Raw genomic sequence first — 24,478 nt, 5'->3', positions numbered from 1 at the left:
CTTTATGACTGCCTGAGCATGGATATTGTATTACAGTAGATCCTTCTCCTGTATTCTTCCTGCACTCTCTTCTTGTTTGCCTTGCCCTAGACTGAACCAGATGATGGTGTTTAAGACCGGCACTATGTCACAGAGTGGAGAACACACACAAACACACACACACACACACACACACACACCTACGCTGTCCTACAGACTGTACTGTGTGATGTCTACAGGAACTGACTAAAGAATGAATCTCAGTCACTCTTGGAAGCTGGAACCAAATTTATAATGACGTGATGTCTGTCATTTTGGCTCCATGAGGTTATTTGTTGAGTTGTCTTTGGCTGTTTGTTGTTCATCACATGTCCAGAACTGAGAGCTCAGTTGCATAGATCATTTTTAAGATTTGGAGTTGCATAAAGTTGAAATTATTCTTACAAACCATACTTTGGCATATTCATCCAAAAACACAAATTTCTCCTTTTTGGCTCCTAAAATTTTGTCAAAAAGTTCAAATAATGTTATAGAAAGGAAATATCATTAATATAAAGCCAAGTGTGGTTGTTTTCTCCAGACATTTCTAATAACCTCTGAATAGAAACAGAAACAGCAGGAATGGTGTTACCATGGCAAACACTGTGGACACCTTCCTGATGGACAGTGAGAAGTCATCATTTACCTTAAAAATTAGTTTGAAATGTTTCTGGAAACCCTATTTTAGTGGTGACTCTATGTAAAGAAACATGCGTGGATAAATCTAAAAGAGGAAAAACTTAAAAGGTTTTCTGCAACTGTGCACTTATTTGTGGAAGCAACTTGCTTAAAGGACCAGTGTGTGAGAAAATAAGAATCATTGTGTTTTTATTACCTTAGAATGAGCCCTTTATGTCTACAGAGGGAGCAGGTCCTCTTCCACGGAGCCTGCCATGTTCTACAGTAGCCCAGAATGGACAAACCAAACACTGGCCTCAGAGAGGGCCTTTTGTGTTTTGTGGCCACTGTAGGTTCACTAAACACTTGGAAGGGGAGGGGAGCTGTATTCAGTTGGTTGCAATCTGCAACCTCAACGCTAGATGCCACTAAATCCTACACACTGGTCCTTAAACATTGTAATTGTGTTTCCCAAATCAAAGGAATATCAGTGAACTATGACCCATAACATTCACATCTAGCAAGTTAGCTGATATCTAATCTGACTGTTGACATGAGATGCACCTGTTGTATCCATGTATTGGTTGTGTGGTTTTTCCAACCAACTTCCGTCCACACCTAAGCCATTACTGTGCCTGATTGTTCAGCTCTCAGCTATGCTTGTTGCGTTGCTCATAGAGGAAACACACGGCAAAACTCTAGCCTGTAGCCAGTGTAACAGTGGAAAAAGCCTCGGTTTGGTGTTTTAAACCCAAATCTGGGTTGCCTTGTCTGGTTGAGTCTAGCCCGGTCTCATCTAACCTGTTGAGTCTTTGTACTGTCGTGTTTGTGTGTGCACATACAGAGCAGAGGTGGACACAATACCACGAATACAGTTAAATGCAATTTAACTGTTGGATTCTGAGGTGTATGGAGGCTCATTCCTGCCAGGAAAATAAGATGATAAAATTAGTGATAATTGAAAGAAAGTTTTAGATTTTGGGAAATACACTTATTCACTTTCTTGCTGAGAGTGAGATAAAAACATTGATACCACTCTCATGTTTGTATGTCAAATATCAAGCTAGAGCTAGCAGGAAATTTGATTACTTTAGCATAATGATTAGAAGCGGGGCAAAAAAATGTTGTTTGTTTAATCTATACCTAACCAAGTCATATTCAACTTACCTATTATTACATTTTGTCAGTTTCACAAATTGATGACGTACTGCAGTACTGCTGTATTGGATCGCACTCCATTTTACAAGTGTTCATGATATTGTGTCTGCTCCTTTTTGGTCTGTTTTTGAACTGTCTCAGGCTGATTGCAGTGGTGGTATGCATACCAGCAGAGGGCAGCACAGTCACATTAACTGCTACAGTTGACCACAAATCAGCTTTAACTGCCTGCTGATTCAGCCAATCAGAAAACTCCAAACTGGCAACTGAAGATGCTGGTTATTTAGTCAAGTGGAGTTTTTATTCCACTTTGTAGGCTTGAAAATATTCTGTCCTGAGGTCTTTTCCTACTAGATCCAGCTGTCTTTGACAATAATGCAGAACTGCACAGCACTCTATGTTCCGCACATCATAAACATACACTCACATTAAACCATATCATCTTGTGTAACCATCCATATTATCACAGCTTTGTCAACCAACTAAAACCTTGTCTTGTTAACGTGTCATGCTGAGAAACAGTAAAAGTGTCTTGTAATATTTACAGCTCTGAAGTATTGTACTAATGAAAATCATGAAGGCTGTAGAAAGACGATGTATGCCTTTTTTTCTCTTTGTATTGTGATATCTTTGTCTGGTACGTCGTCAAAGGAGTGAACAGAAAGGGTGGTAGATTTTGTGGCAGTGGCGACTGAGATGAAGTCAAACCTTCAACACAATAGTCACTTTGTTTCCTAGAAATCATTAAAAAGAATGTTACAACACACATCAGTTGAGTATAAGCCAAGCTGTGTTCCTCTGAAAGTATTACCCATGTTGCTGCCTTTGGTTACTCTCAGAATCCACTGCCACTTCAGTCTCAACCCTCTCTACTCTTGTAGACTTTGGTTTGCCCAAATATAAAGGGATTAAATGTATTTTACAAATAAACAATCATCTGGTCTTGTTTTTTTATTTGGGAACCCTAATTTGGAAAGTGGGGCCAATAATACCTGAACAATGACATCATTAGAGAGGTCATGGAAACTGCTACTTCCAAACTGGTGACATCATCAGTGAGCTCCCAGAACCAGGAACAACAGGCTCAAATCCTGTTATTTTACCTCATAGATGATGTCATCAGATCAGATCATGGGGACATTGTAGCTGAGATCAAAATGATTTTGCTTAATCAATCAATGGGCAAAATGTGATTGAAAAGTGAAAATTGATTAAAAGTCTTCATTATAATAATAAGTAGAACAATACAAGCTTTTCCACGTAATGAACGCGCTGCAGAGTCATTCTGTTGCCAAATAAAGTTCCAATATCAATGTGATCACTGGTGAGAAATATTCACACAAAATTCAATCAAGCAATTCTGAACTTTGCCACCAGGGAGCGCAATGTTCAAAGCAATCAGCACCACCACAGCATTCATACAGCAGGTCATCCTGGGTGAGAAATGAGAGGGAAGAACATAACAAGCCTCCAGCAAAGCTTCACTGCCCCTTCTCATAGCCTCTCAAGTTTGTGTAACTCCACAGGAGGGATGAACGGCTCATTTAGTGTTTTGATGTTGCTGGTGGAGAGCACTGTTGTTCCAAAGTCTCCCATACTGTAAGTGTTCAGCTGGTTTGAGGTCATGTGACTGTGAAGGCCATAGCATCTGATTCACATCATTTTCATCCTCATCAAACCATCCAGTGAGCTCTTGTGCCCTATATGGAAGCATCTGTACATATTGTATTTTCTTCTCCCTGACCTTTTAGGTTCCATAGTTCAGTAGCACCCCGGTCAGAGAGCTGTAAAGTCATCATGTTCATTTGAGGAGGGTATTTTATTACAGTATACTACTGTATACTGTTTACAGGAAAAAATGATTACATAGATTTAGATCAGGTACTACTTATTTTAAAAAATCTCACACAAATACAAAAGAAAATAATACATATCAAGTAAACCCACATGAGGTCCCTAACTGAACAATAAGAAACACGGATTTAGAGAAAATAAAAGGTCAGCTTTTCTTTCCATCTCTACAGATGTAATCAGTTACCGTACATGAAACCCTGCCACCACTGCCAGACATCAGTGCTGAAGGGTAACTCACTCTCTTTATCAGGAAAGATCAAATGAAATGGTTCCTCTAAATCAGAATTCCAAGGAACTCACTTTGGCTTGTTCTCCCAGCTATGTGACATCAGATCAACATGGCTGCCAACACAGTCAGCTGTTATTACTTTCAGAAAACGCTGTGTTTTTTTGAACATTCCAACACAGCTGTACATGTTTTCCCTCCTTGATGGCAACTACTTGTATATGATTTGGATATTTGAGTGTGTGCAGTTAAAATAAGATGGACATGAACCTCATACGGTCCCTCCCATTAGTCCCAAAACCATGTTCCTTAGCTCACAAATAGACAGTTATTCTGTGTGTTACAAAAAACAAAGCAATAATTAGAGAAAAGTCAAAAAATAAATTTCATTTTGTAAGACAGATTTCATTTACCTTTTTTCTATTTGACCTTTAGGAACCTCACAGGTCGAGAACTACTGCCATAAAGGTTCAGAGGATTTATTTCACCCACTTGGGAAGTTTTAGCGCAAACCCATTTCAAAGCGGTACTAAAGAAAACCAGTAAGAGGAGTGATGGCTCTTACAGGATCATGCAGTTTTGTACTACAGTTTGAACAGTTTTGATTATTTTACATGGGAGACTTCTGTACTTGTATTTTTCAGTAGTTTTCAAGTGTTTTTGAGAGGTTTTCTTTTTAATTGTTGCTTACTTGGTCATTAATATTTCATGTAATAGAGAAAAGCCTAAAGAGTAGTTTAAGTTTTCAAGGTCTAAAAGAGCAGATCAGGATATGAAACATGACAAAGGTGGGTATTGTATTTCACAGTGAATGAAATCTGTTGTCAAAATGCTTTCAGAGACACTGCCAGGAGAACTGAGTCCAAAGCCCATTTTAAGATTTGTAACATTTTACTTGAAAGCAAATAAAATAACCCTCCAAAATTAACTACATAGAGCATGTCACCATACAATGAAACCAATGAAACCAATGAAAGATACAGTATGTTTGCATTTAAGGCCTCTGGCACAGACTACTTAACAATAATAATAATAATACACATTCTATAGCACAACTCGTGTATAAAATGCAACCAAAAGTGTTTAACATAAAAGCAAAGAATCATAACATTTACAATAAAACAAGGATTATTACAATACAATAGTATAAAGTTAAATTAAAAATACAAGATAAAATAATAACTATTATGTAAAAACACAGATTTAGAACACAGACTTTTCCCACTAGATGAAATGTAGTTGTCTGTCCAGGTTTACACATGGAGCATTGAAGCACCTAAGACAGACACAAAGCATTCATGGCCTCATGACCTACCTTGACTCTTTATACCCATGGTCAATGGGATCCAGATGAGTCTCTACACTGCATCTGGTGATAGGAATGCCTTTGAAGCTACACGCCCTAACAACCATTGTTTGGTGGACGCACTGATCATTCAACTACGTAATATTGACTTCTTTACAAGCAGGGTAGGACAAGGACTCTACTATGATTCAAATCGACATCTTGATAGTTGTATTTACAGAACCAGCAGAATGTTAATGTTTTAACAGGCAGAGAGTAGGAATAGGATGAAAAAAAATGAAAATGAAACAAAAAAATGAAAGTAACATTTTTAACTATTACCCAACAGTACAATTTACTGATGTGTTCAGTTTCGTTGTTAGTAATATATTCTTGTTTGGTGTAAGTTGTATTGTTTTTCTTTCAGTGGGCCTGTGTAGCCACATTTCACTGTCCCTCCCCCTCTCTCTGTCTGCTGCTAGTTTATCTCGACACATACATGCTAATTTCTCACTGCCCGTCTGTGTGATTTATAGCTGACAGTGATAGTCCTGGAGTCTCTGAATTCCAACACAATAACTCTCTTTTCCAAATGAAAACCAGATCTGCTCCTTCAGCAGTGAATACAACAGTTTAAAACAAGCAGGATTCGGTTTCAAAAATACCTCTCAACAATAAACACTGGATTTTATTTTTTAGTGAGTCATATCAAGTTCTTATATATGAGCAACAATATTATTATGATATATTGCTGCTCACTTTAGTCTGACAAGCCACTTACTGGCAGGGAAACCTCTGTTTTAAAAGGACTCCTGACACCAGCTAATATCCATGTATCGATATCACTGCCGGTGAATAACTCATGTCACCCTTTGTGAGAAAATCTGAACCCCTTTAATTTCTCCTTCCTGATCCGTTGAATGGAGAATGCTGTTGTTGCAGAAGTATATGGAAGTCTGTGACTGCCAACTTTAAAATGAAATCGGTTAATCAGTTTGAAACTTCATTTTTTATATGTATAAGTATGATGATGATGATGAGGAAATTAACATGACAATTTTCTAATCAAATAATTATTTTTATGTTTAAAAATACTAGTGATGATGATAGTGAACATGGACCTCTCATTTTCAAATTGGCAGACAATGTGCAACCTAGACTTGAAAATGAAATTGAAAACTAGGCTTTTGCATGAAATGAAATTGAACATTTTAAACACGGTTTTCTGGTGACTCTGCCCTGTTGTCTCTCCTTCAGGGCTCAGAATTAGATCATGGCTGTGCCTTACCTGTCTTTGTCAAATGGTGTGATGATAACTTCCTTGACCTTAATGTGACAAAAACTAAGGAATTAATCATTGGATTTAGGAAAAACAGCAGTAAACCAAAAACTAGCATAATATATGGTGGGGACGTCCAAATTGTAAATGCATACAAGTATCTTGGAACAGTGTTTGATGCAAACACAGAGCTGATTACCAAGAGAGGACAACAGAGAATCCACCTGATGCGAAAGTTGAACTCTTTTAGTGTCTCTGATAATATTTTATGAAACTTCTTTCAATCTTTTATTGAAAGTCTTTTAACATTTTCTTTCATATGCTGGTTCAATGGACTCAGTGTTTCCCCTATAAATGTACAAAAAAAAAAGATGCCAATAATAAAGCAAAATATCCATTAATTTGGAAATCGATAGCATTTGTGAGCCTCTGTGCAGCGCTGTTCCAAATTCCGAGTTAACCTTTGTGTCGTTGCCTCAGAATCTCTTGGTAGTGTAGCTCCTTTTAAGGAATAGGGCAGTGTGTAATGTTTGTGCATAGTGTGTGAGAGGTTACATGAGAGAGCCAGTGGCAGGAAAGTGATGGTGGATGCAAGCGAAGCAGGTTAACAGTAAGTTGTCAATCTGGCAGTAAATGTACAGTACTGTGTACTGTGTGTGTCAGTTAATAAATGCTGCAGCTTGTCAAGACCAACAAGAATTTTATTTTATTTATGTGAACTAGGTAGGCTGTGAAACTGAATTGCCCTTCTGGGATAAATAAAGTTGTCTGAATTTGAATCTGGATCATAATGGCAGGATTCTTTCAGGCCTCTTTTGTGAAATCTTTCGAAGCCAACCATTGTTAAGTTCACCATTATGAAATTTACCATGAAAAATTGTTTCCATTTCATTTTCATTAGATTTGAAATAAATGAATTATCATTGCGACGACATAGTTCAAATGCAAATGCAAAAGTTTAGGTTGTACATTGTCCCCAAATTTGAAAATGGAAAGGGTTAGGGTTAGGGTTTCACATATAATTTGGCAGTGTTAGGCTGTATTCAGACCAAATCAGGCCGTGCGGTGAAAACGCCAGTTTCTTATTCATTTGAATGGGGGTAGAGTGCTTCGGTTGTGGCTGTTTTGGCAGCTGCGGTGCCGCACCCGACTGCGGCCGGAAAGTTGAGCCAGAGTCAACTTTTGGAGAAATGCAACCCAACGTCACTGCGGCTGAAGGCTGCGGTGGCCAATCACAGCTGGAGATCAGACTGATCAGAGCTGGAAACTCTGCCATGAGGGCAGAAGTTACTAAGTGAGGGGAGGACGTTTCTCTTCGTTTGATAATGTTAAAAGCTAGACTTTGCTGTCAGCTTTCCGACTCATTTTAAAAAAGACGAGAGAGAGAGCTGAGAGCACCAGTGAGAGAGAGAGAGAGAGAGAGAGAGCAACTATGGTCAAGCGAGCTAGAGAGTGCATGAAGAGAGGGAGCACTGGTAGCAAGAAAGCTGGTGAATCAGATCAATAAAATGTTATTTTCTGATTGTTTCACAGCGGTTACATTGTACAGCACAAATAAACACGCCCACACCCCCCACACACCTCTGCTTGACCCTGCGGCTGAACACCGCAGCGCCTGATTTGGTCTGAATACAGCTTTACGCTTGGGAGTACACTTATTTTTCAATTTATATATATACATTTTTACATTAAAAAAATAATTTTGTTATACAACGATTCTATAAAACAATTCTATATTGGCAGCCACAGACTTCCATACAAGAAGGCATAGAGCAAAATTAAAAGATACAAATCACTGCATTTAGTTTATGTGTCAAAATTATTTACTCAAAAACATTCTTGGACACCCAAAAAGTCAGCAACACAAGAGCACAACCATATACTGAAGTTGTAATTTGTGAGATACTGATGATTAAAATACTCCCTGAATAACCCGTAATTAGCCCTATAAGTACTCATTACTGAAAATTCAGCTGTATTGAATTTACTTGACATTTCTATTTAGCTTAATGTTAACTACACAATATCAAAATCATTTCAGTTTTACTTTTACTTTAAAGACCCCAGACCTTTTAGCATGCATTCCTGGGTTCACATAGCAACAATAAGAGGTCATGACCTTTGTGTGTTAGTAAGAATGTGTGTATGCTGTTACTAAAAATGCCAGTTACACACCACACACTCCTGACATCCACACCCAAAGTGAGAGTCAGTGGTTTCTCGGGAAGTTTGTGTGAAAGCCTCTGGTCTGGCAGGATTGTTTCTGAGACAGGCTGCAAGAATCCCTCCCTGAGCCTCTCTGTTTCTGACATATTACTGCTCAACTGCTTAGCTTCCCAGACCTCCCCCAAGGACTTCTCATGTTAGCTTTGGAGTATGAGGTTATTTCCACATTCCTGGGCTTTTAAACAACCACCCCATCAACAGGATGAACATTGCTTATTTTGCAATCCTGTCTTGTATTCTCATTTGAAATGTTGGTAAAAGAACAATAAGGTGAACTTGAAGCCAAAGGGAGGAACTTCACTATTTGTCTGATACTATGTTTAGAAACATGTGTCTCTCTTCTAATGAGCTTGCACTCACCTTGTGATTCACCTCAGTGAACTTTGGGAGGGCTTTGGGGTGACATCACATCCCAGTTGTTTATCTCGAATGTCATTTCAGCTGAGTGTGCTAACTAAACTTAACCATCTGACCCTGACTCCACCCACGCTCCCCGTCCCTCCTGCTTGCTCCAGTCATAATTTCAGTTTTACTTTTCACATTTAGTATGCAGCGTGGTTAGAATGATTATTTTCAAGATCTTGCATAACATACAGACCTCAAAGATGACACCGGGGTTTACTCTTATTGAGCAACTTTCAGTCATGAGTGTCTTACATCAGAATGGGCAAATTATTTTGGTCCAGTGCAAGATATTTCCACACTAGCCGCATCTACAAGTAGACTGCCATAAAATCCCAATGTTTGTTGTTGTGACCCCTAACTGTTCTTCTAATTCTGCCATCAGGCCAAAGTTTCCACTTGTAAGGCGCCCACATCTCTTATGGGTTAACACAGCCACCATGAAATTCTTTCAATTCTCACAGAGCTGCTAGCTTAGCTGTAGTCTTGTTAAAACGCTATTTACGTGTTAAAATGACATGCATCCATAGAAGTGTTTCAGGGTTTTAAAATAAAGATTACTGTTCATGAGAAAACATCAAAGCAAAGAGGCATCATTTTTCAGTTAGGGGGTCACAATATGTGGCATAAAAGCTACCTGTTGGCCAGGTGAACAGTAATTCCTGTGCTGCTGCATTCAGATGTCGATCAAATCACTATTTTAAAACTATTTCATGACTCATCCAGCGTAAAGTGTCTATACCCATAACTTTATACAGCTTTAAATGTAAGTTTTTCTTATGGCATACACCCTCTTCTTCTATACATGGCCTGTGTAGACACGCAAATTGCAAACTATCAATATGATAAAAATTCAGAGATCATGGTTCCACTGAGACACCCACATATTGATAGCCTTACACTGGGACAAGGAATTGAAACATGAACACTTATTCATTAGGGAATACTGTTGCCATAGTTATAACTGCTTTTATACTAATCACTGCTCTTTTGGCATCAAACTGAAAAAACTACTGATAAAGACAGCATACCAGGAGGCAACGCCAAAGGTTTCCTAATTTCAATCCATTTTTGTGTAAATATTGTAATTAAGAAGGGATACATTTAAGTTGTCCTGCAAAACATACTGTAAGAATCTTTATTTAAGTGTAAAGGTTTGTATTATTTTATATCTATTGGTAAGAAAATGTTGTTTTTTCCCAAATAGTTTTTTCAGAACTTTTCAACCACATAATTTGTGGTGTTCATCAGCAGATGGAGTTTTTGTTTTATTTATTAGGACGTTACTGGTATATTCATTATGTAACAAAGTTATTGCCAATTTGTGTCATGTGATTTGTGTCTTTTAAAGGGAATTGTCATTATTATGTCATTATTATGGTTTAAAATCTTACCATCCGTACTCAGCATTAGTAATATTAACCAGCGATCAAAATGCTTCAAAAGTTTAACTGCCCATCCACACTTTTTACAATACATTGTATGCATCAGCAGGCAAATCATATAGTGTGAGATAGAAATTATTTATAACTTACAGTTTTAGTTTTTATTTTACTTTGACAACTATTTTCACAGTTGTCAAAGTAAAATATCTTACATGCTTTATGAGGTGATTTCTGTTTCCCAGTCCTGCTCCGTGTTATTTCGTCCTGACAGTCAGCAGGTGGATTTTGATTGCCCCCCCCTCCACGCTCCAGGACCCGCCTACAGGCGGACTGGCTGCGGACTGGTCTCCATTTTTGTAGCGGACCCTCAGTCACCGGACGAGCCGCGACTGCAGTCGGACAGTTTTCTCTGTGCCTGGTGAAGTTGTGATTCTCCGCGGTCAGTATGAGTGTCGCGGTGGAAGGCTGCTTTCTGTCCGCTCTGCAGCCTACCTCCTCCTGCACCGCTTATGTGCTTCCCTCGGACGGCCCGTCTCCGGACCCGATGGCTAAGGCCAGGAGGGTCCGGGAGCAGGTCCGGATGCGGCTGGCCGAGAAGAAGTCCTCCTCCTTACCCAGACTGGACGACTCGCTGCTGGACGCAACAGGTGAGCCGCATCACACCACTTGTCTCTGCGGGCTCCAGGTGGCGCTGCGGAGCACTAACGCATTTACTCTCTCTGTCAGGTCGTTGAAAAGACTTTGTTCAAACCATTAGCAGGTGCTGGTCATTATTACAATTTATTTGACCGCATTTTTGATTATTATGCCCGTTAATTTAGCCTCAAAAACACTTAAAGTAAGAATTGTGATTCCTTTAAATAAAATGAAATTGTCATCCTATTTAGTCTATAACCTAAAATCACAAGTTTGCTTCAGAGGGCTGAAACATCCTCAGACCTCCTTTTTAAAAAGTCATTGGTTGTTATAGGATATAACATGTAGGCTATTGAATTACATATGACAATATACCGATATATATTCTGTTCCAATCTAATGAAGACTGGCCACAGAGGTCAAGCAGAGGTCTGTTTTGTGTGTCAGTGATGTGTTTGTGTGTGCACAAGCTGCTGTGATACTGTTAGATAGATACATGTGGTTTTCCAGTTGATAAACTTTACAGGTTCAAGGAGCAACTCCTGCTGTGAGACTGTTAAATGTTATGCTATTACATGGAAAGGGTCAACAGTAAAAAAGATTATATAGAATACTGATTAGAAATGAAAAGGCAGTGTTAACTGTGCATAAAACTGCATAAATAATAATTATGTCCACACTGGGTTGTGGAGTGTAGTGGAAAATGAAAGGTCTGTCAGTTCTGTAGTTGATTTATGGGGCTTTCTACAGACCACAGACTAACTGGTGTGACTGCATCACTATGGCAGATATGTTGTAGATATGCTGTGGATGTATACTGTATTCATGTATCTATGTATTAATGTGAAGCTCTGTACAGACTGTGGCAACAAATTTTCTTGAATGGCAATAAAGAATCTATCTATCTATCTATCTATCTTCATATAGATATAAAGTAAACCTGGAAAAAAGTTCATTAAGATGAGCAACATTTATATCATGAACTTTAAAGGGGCAGTCCACCGATCTTATACATGAAGTTAAGTTTACTCATCATGAGGAGTAGCTATTACTTGGTCTGTGAAAACAGCTGTGATGTGTTATATTTGGCCTAAGCTTTCCAAAGTTTGAACAACTAACCCTGATGATGTCGTCAGGGTTGTCTCTGCTCGGACTTGGGATTAACATTTTTAACTGAAAGCTTGTGTTACACCCTGAAGTTGTGGAGTTTGAAAGAAGTGGGCAGTTAGGACGCAGTGAGGGTATAATGTAATATTATATCCAGTTGCAACATGGGAAAGGTAGGCTCCAGTTTTTGACCCATACCAGGAAATGTCTGGATATCTTAGCTTCTGCTGCAAAAACTTGGGAGAGACTCAGAAGCTAGATATCTCTCTGTTCTCTGTTTAGGAGTGGCTGAGATTATCGCTAAAGTAAGAATAGCTGGTCCACCTTAAAGGTTAGTCCACCTTAAGTGAGCCTGGTCGGGTTAGGCTAACTCACTGTTGATAACTTCGGGGCTAACTCCCTTCACTTTTCAGCAGGTGGCGAGCAAGGCGCGGTAGCTTGGCTTGGATCTTGAGGAGTTGTAGCATTTATTCACAGACACACTGCACTGTTCACAGCTTTACCGCTAACTTCATACTCTTTGCTCCGGTCGCCAGCCTTACCGTCACACACGCTCTCTCTTCCTCTCTCAGCTGCACACTTTCTACGCACACAACCTACACACTGAGCTATCCCTTAAAGGAGCTACACTACTTGTATAACACTATAGTAAGTTAAAAATCACAAAAAATTACCCCCTGAAACAAAACAACTGGCGAATATATTTGTCCAATTGCCCAAGCCTATAGGGCACACTGAACCAGAGAAAGTTGCACACCGAACCTAAATCTTGTACCAAACAGATCAGAACAAATACACTTAAGGTTACACCAGGCATAGTCCCATCAAAATCTCAACACAAAACAACAACAGATGTGAACCCAAGTAATTACGCAACCAAGATAGGAAATGTGATACACAGATGACATGCAGGAAACTGACTACTGTATGTGGAATTTTGAAACCCGGTTCCACTTCATCATGACTTTTTTCTGCTCTTACAGTAATTTGAATCACTAAGCAGATGAATAGAAACTGATAACTTCAATAATGAGTTGGGCCAGTTATAGCAGTGATAATAGATGCCTCACATCATGCCAGTGATGCAGTAAAGGAGCTTTAGCATCTCTGTGTTAAAGAATGCAGATGGGTGGGTGACTGTTATTGTAATCCAGTTCATCCCAAAACTGCTCAGAGGATTGATGTCAGAGGACTATAGTGGCCAGACCATGAAGTCATTTCATGTTAGCTCTATAAAACCATTTCATTACTTTTGATGGTAGATGACAGACACATTTAAGTACAAAACATATAAAAGTTTAATATAAAAATATATGTAAATGCAAACAGAAAAGTTGTTTATCTTTGTGTATTGTTCACCACACATATTCCTATTTGTGCATTATGGAAAACTGCAAGGGTGTTATTTCCTGTTCATTTCCTGTTTTTTCTCTCACTATGGAAACTTTCATAAAATTGATGATATCACAGGCTCCAGCTGGGATGGTTATGAGTTATAAATGTTCATGTGTTGAACAAGAACTGCTTTTCCATCAATTAAGAAGTAGGATCCAAAAGTGACAATTAAGCACACATATCCAAGACCACTTCATGGTTTTGTCTTGACGTGCAGGTTTACAGTAGTAGCCAGTCAGACTGGGGAGTTCCATATCTGTCTCATCCCAGGCCAGTTAATGACCCTGAATCAGTCTTTCCAAAGGGAAAGTACGGGAGAGGAAGGAGAAGCCCCTCCTCCTTACTACTAGGAGAGCAGGACTAGGACTTCTGTGTGACCTATGAGGGAATCAGGATGTGGTTTGAAAGAAGCTGAGTGTTAGCTTGTGTAAGATCTTTTATCAGTAGAATTACTGACTGCATATCTCCAAGCCAACACACATCCTTTTTCATCAGACTGAATCTTCTGTTTTTGTCAAATAACAGAGAAATTTAAATTGAGCGTAAAATACGTTTTTTGGGATTAAAAGATCATACCTGTGTATTTGCAAATTTAAGCTCCTTAACTAATAAACATGTATAATTTACATTTTTGCTGACTATTTAAGAAATCATGCAGTACAAGTGTCAATTTCTGGATTTATTAAGGTTTGGATTTGTCCTACTGCTCTATGCAGCCATTGGTTTCCATTTATTTCTGTACAGTATGAAGGTCAATTAGCAAACTCTTGAAACTGAGCATCTAGTGTGCGTTCATTTTTGTCAATGTTGCCATGTCATTGTTTGGTAAATCACTATAATGGTAAACTTAAGTGAAAAGTCTGCATTGCATTACCTCACAACCATAACGTAGTTTTTATAGAAATGAATGCAAACTTGGCCCACTGGCAGCCCACTGGTTAAGACCCATGTTATCATGTTGTCACCTATCTATCTCCACTCATTTCCTGTCATATCTCTGCTGTCACTAGATTGAAAGTGCTGTATGTAATTGCTCCAAAATTCTTTTTAAAAAGAAATGAATACAAACTTGATTTTCAATGTGAGGGAAAACACAATTCAAGCATAAATCTGACCCGAAATACGGAAGTGCGCAAAACAAACAACCCATGTAACAACAACGGCTATGGAATGGAAGGTCATTTGTCACAAGGAGGAAGTGGAGGTAACACACAGAGGCGTATGGTTTGAAAGATGGACCTAAGTTATGAAATTGTTTTATGTTCCATTTGAAGTTGAATGAGCCACAGAAGTTTGGCAAAAAACTGATAAAGTTCACACATTGTGATCTGAAATCAACATATTCTGGATGCAATCCAGCCATAGTGTAAATGCAAGCAAGGGAAACAGATGGAGAGGGGGAGATGAGCAAAATAGCACAAACCTGGACGGAAAAGTGTGGAGTCACAGGAGATGTGTAACAAACATTATCATGCCAGCTGTGGATGAATGGAGGTTTTGACTCCAGACTTTAAGCCTGTTGAAAGAAAAATGTAATGTAGGTGATGTCTGGTTCAACACCCCCTTAAACTGACTGACCACCTTGTGTGTGGAACATTCCTTTCCAATCTCCTCTTCACTGCATGTTATCACAGTCTATTTTAGACAGGACTGTACGTGGCCAGTGAGGTTAGGCCTGCTCTACTGCATGTCTGATATTTGTCACCGAGCTATAAAACTTCACAGCTAGATGTCTCATACTGTACCTAATACATTGGTTATGTTAAGTTTTTTTTCTTCTTTTCAAACATTGCAGCAAATTGTATGCACTTGTTCATACACTTCCAGCCTTTCAGAATTGTAGGTTTTATGAAACCTTTATGAAAATAAAATACACTAGATATACTGCTAGAAGCTTGAGGCTTGTTGTTTAACCATGTAGTGTAATCATATCCAAGTGATAGTGAAAACCTCTCAGCTGAGTTTTTATTCCACCCCCCGAGGAAATACGGCAAAGGTGTTAAGGCTATGAAAACATTTACACCATTTTATCCACAACTGTTGTGGAAGAAACAGAGTCAGACTTATAGTTAAGCAAGATAAGAAGAATAGAGCATGAGCAAGGTATATAAAGCTGCCAGTATACTCCATCAGAACTGCTGCCATTCAAACTAGTGTTGGGGCCTTAGGATGCCAATATTTGCTGGTATGTTAAGCAGGGTTGACAATGTACAGATTGAGCCTGATTTTAGAATTTAAGAAGTCATTTTAGAATCGGGAGGAATTGTCATTTGACATTCAGTTTGAGGTCACAACACCTGATTAATTGTCTGAATGATCAACAGTCTGGCTTTTGTGCAATTTCTGGCAGGTCAGAAATTTGTGTTGGCCATCTGCAGTTTGGGCAGTTTCCCACGACTGTTTTCATAAGATGCAATTTAAAGTAATGCTGCCTTTCTCTCTTTATGTCAACATTGTTGAAGACGCAGTCTTGTTTGAATAAACTTAATCGGAATTGTTACTGGATAAATCTGAGCAGGGGTTCCGTGCCCATGTTGAGTGTGAGCACCACAGTTGCAGGTTCTGGCCGCAGAAAGGAAAATTAAGAGTTAATACAATGTAAAGGATTATTAAAAACATGATTAAGTCTGCCCAGCTATAGTAGGTCAATCTGTCTGTTCAGACCAAGAATGCTCAACAAGTTTGGCCAGATTGCCATCAAATTCCTAATTCCAGATTCCTAATGGTTTTGGCAACCCCCTAACCATTTTCCTGTTCAACACTGAAGTCAGAATGTTTGTTTTGCACACAAGATACGTCATGATCTAATACGCAGAAAGTTGCCCTGAAGGTTCCTTAGCACTTTCATGTGCTCCCTGGTGTATTTTTATCACTGTAGTGTTTGTTTTGTCCCACAGTTTTGTATTGTAGGGTTTAATAAACATAGCAGAGTGTTATAAGAATATGGGTACTGGGTGTAGAGTTTAGACTACTGTTGGAGACCAAGGTGTGGGAGGACTGGGTGTTATTGGATATTTTGGGATAGGGGTGGAGATTCAGTAGAAGATGGATTTGTGACAGAGATGGAAAGTATTGAAAAAACATGGTGTTGAGAAAGGCTTGGTTGGATAATATGATCCATTAGTGGCTCATGGTAAAAGAGTGGAGCTGCACTAAGACAGTCTCATCTTGGAAGGTGGGCTTAATTATAGTCATAATCCTTTGAGAGTGGAGCTGATTAAAAACATACTCAAACTTTAGATAGCAACATTCCCATACTCTGAATATCTCATGGAATGTGAGTGTGATTTTGCTTAGCAGCAACTTTGTATGAGCCTATTTCTATCCATTTGTCTGTATGTCTTAGTTGTTTGTCTCTCTAAATACAACATGAGACGTGTGGACATGTGATTAGCATAAAGAGCTAAAGACATATCTCGGGTAGAGTTGAAACTATACCACACACTCTGACATAAAAGTCTGGATATTTGCAAGGTCATGGGATCAAGAAAGGAGGGCTGCAACAGATCCACCACTGGAGATACTCCCACAGTCCTGGATCATCACCAAGACATAGATAGATGGCTAGTTCATAAACATACACTGTAATTAATCAACTGCTGTCTATTGGCATTGGTTTATCTTCTGAGAACACACACCACCACTGAATAGTGTGGGTAACTGAATTAGACAAAATATGGAGCTCTGCTACCGATGCTACCACTGTTTGCTACCAACAGCAGCCCTTATCATCTCTTTTGGCTTTAATAGCTGATGGACTGTAGTGTTACTATAGCAGACTTCCCAGGGTGTTTGCTGTTCTAACTACTAATACTGATGATTAAACAGTTAAGTTAGCCAATGCTGAAGATAAACCAAAAGAAACCAATGCAGGCAGGAGGAAGGGTGCAGTTTACTCTGTTTCTGCAACCTAATGCTGAAGGGTACCAAAGTGGACAGAACCATGGGTTCATTTACAGTGTTGTTCCCCTCTGTAAATTCACGTTTGAAAGTTTAATGAACTGTTATGAATTCCCTTGATGTTCCTCAACATAGAAATGGGAGTCTCCTGAATAGTTTAACAATAGGTTATTTTACGGTGACCAAGTACCATGAGCCTAAAGTGAGCCATTGGTGTGGTGTAGATCAGAGCTATACTGTAGCAAATTAGGAAGACTTGCAGTCAAGAACAAAATATTGCACCATAGCTAGTGACTCTGTTCAAAATTGACCCAAAGTGAACTCATTTAAACTGCTGATGATCAACTGATTTGCTGATCAGGTGTATACAAAGTATTATCTCCAACTTCAGCTGATCATTAGCAGCGCAGAAAGAAGATTTTAAACTAACTAATTAATTAACTTACTAATTTTAAACTCTTGGGAGTCATCCAGTAGCTGACTTCTCTTCTACAGCTGTTATTCAAGCAGCAATGGACTATTGAGCCACTATTCAATGTAGATCGCTAAGCAGTTAGCCACAATGGCTGCTACAGGCAGCTAGTTTCTGTGTTTACCTTTGGTCTGTCTCATAGACAAACATTATCCATTTAATTATTCATTTAAATTATTCATGTAAAAATCATTGTGCAAAGTTAGTGTGACCCATAGAGAGACGATGGCCACATTTATGGGAAATACAGCAGGTTGAAGTAAACGGGAATTATCCTTTAACTTTAACTTTAACAACCTTAACTTGTTGTAATGAAATCTGCATTTATGTGAAATAAATGAATAAATAAAAGATACTTCAAAGACAATAGTGATACATATTGTAATTTTTGCCTGTTTGTGTTTTTTAGGAGATTAACTGTTGTGCAGAGCTGCATTTTAGTAAAGAGAACAGTGTGAACAGTTTTGAAAAAGTGAATTCAGTATGGAGAAATGTGTGTTAGTGATTGTAAAAAACAGTAAAGAGTGATGTGTGAGGCTTTTTAGGTTAAAACTGTTCCTTTCATAAGCAATAAGCAATGCAAACCTGCAATTTGGCTGCTACACCAAAATCGCCATATAGCCTGTCAATTAATCTTCAAAATAACTGGCAGATTAATTGATAATGAAAATAATAATAATAATAGAAACATAACAACAGAAACAGTATTGACTGACTTTAAACCATGTATTAATCCCACTGTTGAATGAGATGGACATATGGTTTGAAAACAGCAGAGCGTTATATTGCAGCATTGAAGCTAATAGATTGCAGATTGTGATCTGAAAGTCTGGATTAGTACAGCTAATAAGAGGCTATATATGTAATGGCTTTAGGAGTCTCTGTGGTTATGTAGCTGTAAAGAAATATCCTGGTTGCATGTCATATATTACTGGTTATATGCTGTGTGTGCTCTACTTTTTGGCCTCTTTGTATTGTAGTGGTCTTGTATGAGCATACCTTCCCTGACATCTGACCTGGTGATGCTTATGTTCAGGCATGCAGCCCAGCTCCCCTCCCAACAGCGTCTCCTCCCTCCTTCCTTCCGTCCTGCTGGATTGGATGATGTCTGTTGTTTTCTCCAAGCCATTAACTACAGGCAAAGCTCCCCTTCCTCTCTCTGTTCAACTCACAGGAGCTCACTTTCCTGAGTATAGTCTCTCAATATATAGAGAGTGTTCATACATGTGGTTACACTGTGCAGTCTATATTAAGTTCCTTCAATCATTGTCTTCATGTCTATGTGCATTATTTCTATCTGTGAAGCAAAGTGAATCCATCTGCTATCTGCCCAACCCCCATTAAACAGACCTTTTAATGTGAAAACTATCCTATTTACTATCCTATTTATGATGTAATCTTTCATATATTTCTCTCACTGTTATGCATAACACACATAACAAATACAGCTATTTTTATTAGCCATGCTAATGGCAGGACACTAGGGGTGGCAATTTCAATCACCTCCAACAATAAACACTATGGTTCAGACTGAAATATCTAAAAAACTATCAGATGGATTGCCATAATTTTTTTCCCAGACATTCATGATCCCCAGAGGATGACCTGGTGACTTTGGTGATCCCCTTATTTTTCATTTAGTGCCACTAGTTCAGTTTGACAACTACAATGGATTACCATGAAATTTGGTACAGAAATTCTATAACTCACTAAACTAATATGGAGAACATGGTAAACAGCGAGTTAGCATTGTAAACATTAGCAATAACATGCTAATGTTATTATTTAGTTCAAAGCATTGTTGTACCTAAGTGCAGCTGCACAGTGCTGCTAGCATGTATATTCTTACATCTCATTCTCTTACTCTGTCAAAATTAGGCTTTCTGTGGATACAGTTCAGCACACTTTTAAGAATGGTCTAGAATGTTAACCAAACACTGAGAACACTTTTTGTGTGGTTAGGACACACACACCCATCTCAATCCTTCTTCAAATAGGCATACAGCCACAAATATTTTGCCACTGAAGGAGGATAGACAGAATCTCCAATAAGTTATATATTGTATAATCTGCACAACAATGCTTTTGTTTCCATTAAAGGGGAGTTTTTCCTTGCTGCTGTAGCCAAGTGCTTACTCATTGGGGAATGTTGAATGTCTGTAAATTAAAGAGTACAGTCTAGACCTGCTCTATGTGAAAAGTGCCCTGAGATAACTTCTGTCAGTGCTATATAAATAAAACTGACTTGACTTGTCTACTTTCTTTAAACTAAGCTTGGCTGTCAAATAATTGATTGCAGTTAAAATTTGCAAATTTTCTTTTTTTCTGTTTCAGTGGCCCAATTTCCCCGTGAGGATTAATATGCGTTCCGAACAGAAGCACTGTCGAAGAATAAATATATATGCTCAGTGTTTGGCCAAATTCTCTAAGAATTGCGCTGTCTACCAGCTGAACACTGTCCAAACAACACAGACCATTCCTGAATCATGTTTTGTTGATGATATCCTCCAGGCGTAACTTGGAGGAGATCATGCCCTCGGTCATGTCTGTATGGCCATGTGTGTGTATGTATATGTGAATGTGTGTGTGTGTGTGTGTGTGTGTGCGTGTGCGTGTGCGTGTGTGTATGTGTGTGTGTATCTGTCCGTAGCTAATCTAGCACACTACTGGACCCATCAGCTAAAATATTTTTTGTGCACTTTTGCGACTGTATGTTTAAGGACCTCTTGTGGTTGCGGTGATTCACAATTTTGGTAAAACCTATTTTATGACCCTATTCCTTATGAGCCTATTGTAAAGCTTTTGTCTTTTCATTAGTCCTCACCATTTTACAATGTGCGCTATGACATAGCAGAAGGCATTTCCAGCAATCAGCTAGGCTAAAAACAAGGCTTACCTAGTCTGTTGCAGGCCACATTTTGGCCTTGGTTGTGTCTCAAAAACTAACATCCATAGAAAAGTTTGGTCTCATATTGAACTGGATCATCTGCAGATTAATTCCATACCCAATATATTATGATCCACTAAAATTAAGCACAATACAAGATGAATAAATCCCCGTCTTTTGTTATCTTCGCTGCCATTTTGAGATCAACATCTGCACTCTATCTTCTACTCACATTCTACTTGTTGTAGAATGTGTTGTATTTGTATTTTGCACTTTTCTTTCTTTCTGAAATGAGTAATTTAGCTTCAGAACAGCAAACATCAAGTATTAATAGAGTAAGAAATGTTTCTAATTATTTTACTACAGTCAACCCATACCCTCAATATAATTATATACGTAGTAAGACCATCAACAACATTAAAATGCTTTTAACAGGTAAATGATATCATACTGTAGGACATGACCATCTCCTGCTCAAATGTAATTTACTGCATTATATATTGTGGCACTAAGATAAGTTTCACAGCAGATTGTCATGAAGATTGCTGTCCTTAAATTTGAGTCTTACAGCATCAGAACAGTCTTTTGTTGCCGATCTCTTTTATCACACTAATGTTTTATCTTTCTTCTCTTTATCTAGACTACAGTTTTCCTGCAGCAAAGAGCCACACTCACACCCTTGGCTTCAGTTCCAGATCCATGATACACACACCCAGCCGGGTCATGGCTGTGAGTACCATATGACAGTTCTGTATTGTATTATAATAAATGCAAATATATTTAAAGGAACAGAACTGAGATACTGTAGGTCCAGAATATGTTTAGTGCAGCTTAGCTCATAGACAGGAGACAGGAAGCTGTTAGCCAAGCACTGTCAAGAGAACAAGAAAAACAAATCACCTCACAGCAACTTCAAGCTTGTATGTTTACGCTATCCTTTGTTTTCTCATGTGGTTCAGTGAGGCTTTACTGCGGTCAGACAGAAACATGTAAGTTTGGCTGATAGTCTTTTTTTTGGAGTTTGTCGTGGATTTATTCTTTCAGGCCACTGATACAGCCCATAAGTCATCTGGTTCACAGATGGTAAGACTGCCCATACAGTAGGTATGAGTGTGGACTGTAGTATTATAAATTCACGAAATTACAAATCAATTTCATCGATTATTAAAAGATAATTCTGTTTTATTACAATTTATGTCTTATTTTTGTAGTTATGGTCATCATTTGTGACAGTAATAATGACATTGTTAGTAGTTATTAGTTCACTGTTGAGATCAGGGCCGTTCTATGAAGGGACCTAACAAGAGGCCCCATGGTGGTTTTTGTCATTCAGTTTCATTCATCACTGTTTCATTATATCCTCAGTAGTCAGTGGTATTTCCAAAGATGCATATCTAAACACTGTTTCAGAAGCTTTAAAGTGCTGGGAATAAAATTCTGGTGGAGAATTAATGAGTCCTTTATAGATCTGGTCAGCAAACATCAATACTGTTTTTTGATGCAGACCAAAATGTGTTTGCAGCACTGAGTGACTGTGGAGAACTTCTCTAAAATGGGCCACACATGTTTATATTCCCCCGAAATAAGGTATTTTATAGGCACTAGTATTGATAGCCATACCAGGTTCTTTACACAATTATTTTTTGTCGTCTTAAAAGTAGTTAAGATCTAAGCATAGTGAAATCAGCCTGTACAATTCAGATTCAGATTCATTCTTTATTGTCCTCTATAGATTAAATTTGCTGTCACAGTCTGTATATAAGTAACACTCAAAACAGGGTAAAAACAAACAAGAACACAAGTCTGTTACAGTGTGCCAAGGCTATTTAAGGCAGTGATAGCTTGGGACCCAAAACTCCTCCCAAAGCATGTTTTTTTTTTTGCAGAGTGGTTGTATCTGTGGCCAGAGGGGAGGAGGGTGAAGCATGGGTTGAAGGGGTGGCAGGGGTAGTGTGCAGTAATCAGTGCTCTGTGAGTGGTAGCAGTGTCAATAAAGGCTGGCAGGTTGGGAGTGGGGAGCCCAATTACATTGGAAGATATTTAGTGATTTTCAGGAGCTTGTTGCAATTGGTGAGGGTGAGCATGGCGAAATAGCAAGTGGCGTAGTACAGGAGGTTGGGTTCAATAATACTTCGATGCAGAAGGAGCAGGAGGTGGGGTTTGACTGAGAGAGACCTAAGTTTGCAGATGGCAGAGAGTCTTTGTTGGCAGCATTTATGGATGTCTGTGGTGTGGCGATCAAAGCTCAGTTTATTGTCCAGGATGTTGCCAAGGTATTTACCACCATCTCCACTGGCTGGCCATTGATGAAAGTGGGGCGATGAGGGGTGGTGAGTTTATTGTGGGTGTCAAAGATGAGCTCCTTCATCGTTGAGGAGGAGGTGACTGTTCTGTGCACCACTGGGTAAAGTGTGCAACAGATTGTTGGTAGGCTGTGACTGAGTCTCCGTCTGTGAGGAGGACAAGTATGGCTGTCATCAGAATATTTCAAAAACAGGAAAACAGGAAACAGTGAATCCAACAGATGAGAAGAGGTGGAACGTAGAGATAGCAGAGTCTACTAATCAGATGCCCTTGAATGGTGTTAAAGGCAGAGCTAAAATCTACAAAGAGGACCCTGGCATAGTAGCTAGAGGAGTCCAGGTGTTGGAGGAGAGTATGAAGGAGGCATCCTCTGTCCCTGTTTTGGCCTTGTAGGTGAACTGGTAGGAATCCGGCTGTGGGCTAAAAACTAGGAGGATGGCATTCAGTACCAGATTCTCGAAGCATTTTGCAATGATGGAGGTGAGCGCTACTGGTCTGTTGTGATTCAATTCAGAGGGGTGGGGTTTCTTTGGGACAGGAATGATGGTAGATGTTTTCCAGAGGGTGGGGATGATTGCAGTCTGGAGTGACTCTCTAAAGATAGAATGGAGTACAGGGGAGAGCTCCAAGGCACAGCTCTTGAGTAGCCTTCCTGGGATCCCATCTTGTCAGCTTTGCACCTCATTAGCTAATAGTAGATGTCCACTTCTGTGAAAGGGAGAGACTGCTGTGTGACTGCTCAGGGGTGGGTAGTCTCCCCAGCAATATCTTACACTCAGTGGAGCAGTTGAGTGTCAAACCTGGCATAGAAATTGTTCAGGTCTCTAGTGAATGACATGGGGTCAGTGGGTGTAGGAGTGCTGGTTTTTGAGTTGGACCAGGTGAGTGTTCTCTCCTTCTGAAAGGCCTGCCTGGTATTTATGCAGGTAAATTCCTGTTCTAATTTTTCCTTATATGCAAGTTTTGCTTTCTTGATTTCATTTCTCACAGAGCGGTTAATGGCTCTGAGGGAAAGCCAGTCCTTGTGATGGAATGCTTGCTGTTTTTCCTTAAGCCTAAGTTTTATTTGAGGAGTCATCCATGGTCTGGAGTTGGGGTATTTTTTAACAGTTTTGGCTGGGATGGGATGGTAGTCACTGTCAAAAATACTCCAGTCGGTGGACACAAGGGACCCCTGTAGCTGTACAGTTGCGTCCCCTGACCACTGGTCGATGCTGTGGGTGAGTGGTTTATGACATTTCAGTACTTAAGTGTATTGCAGAAGCAGGAAGACAATGTTATGGTACGGAGCCCAGTAGTGGTGTAAGCATTGTGTATGTTCCCATA

General features: G+C 39.1%; 1 protein-coding gene across 1 annotated transcript in view; it reads left to right on the top strand.

Annotated features, from left to right (window-relative positions):
* The first annotated feature begins 10,731 nt into the window (after nucleotides 1–10,731).
* Nucleotides 10,732–24,478, top strand: part of LOC121912372 (plakophilin-3-like) — a 41,136-nt gene continuing 27,389 nt past the window's right edge. Inside the window, exons 1-2 of the mRNA XM_042434514.1 lie at nucleotides 10,732–11,098; nucleotides 21,489–21,577. Coding sequence (XP_042290448.1) covers nucleotides 10,897–11,098; nucleotides 21,489–21,577 — 291 coding nt within the window. The 5' untranslated portion in view covers nucleotides 10,732–10,896. The remainder of the gene's footprint in view (nucleotides 11,099–21,488; nucleotides 21,578–24,478) is intronic.

The sequence above is a fragment of the Thunnus maccoyii genome, chromosome 1, assembly GCF_910596095.1.
Source record: "Thunnus maccoyii chromosome 1, fThuMac1.1, whole genome shotgun sequence".
Lineage (NCBI taxonomy): Eukaryota > Metazoa > Chordata > Actinopteri > Scombriformes > Scombridae > Thunnus > Thunnus maccoyii.
This window is presented reverse-complemented; position numbering and strand designations above follow the sequence as displayed.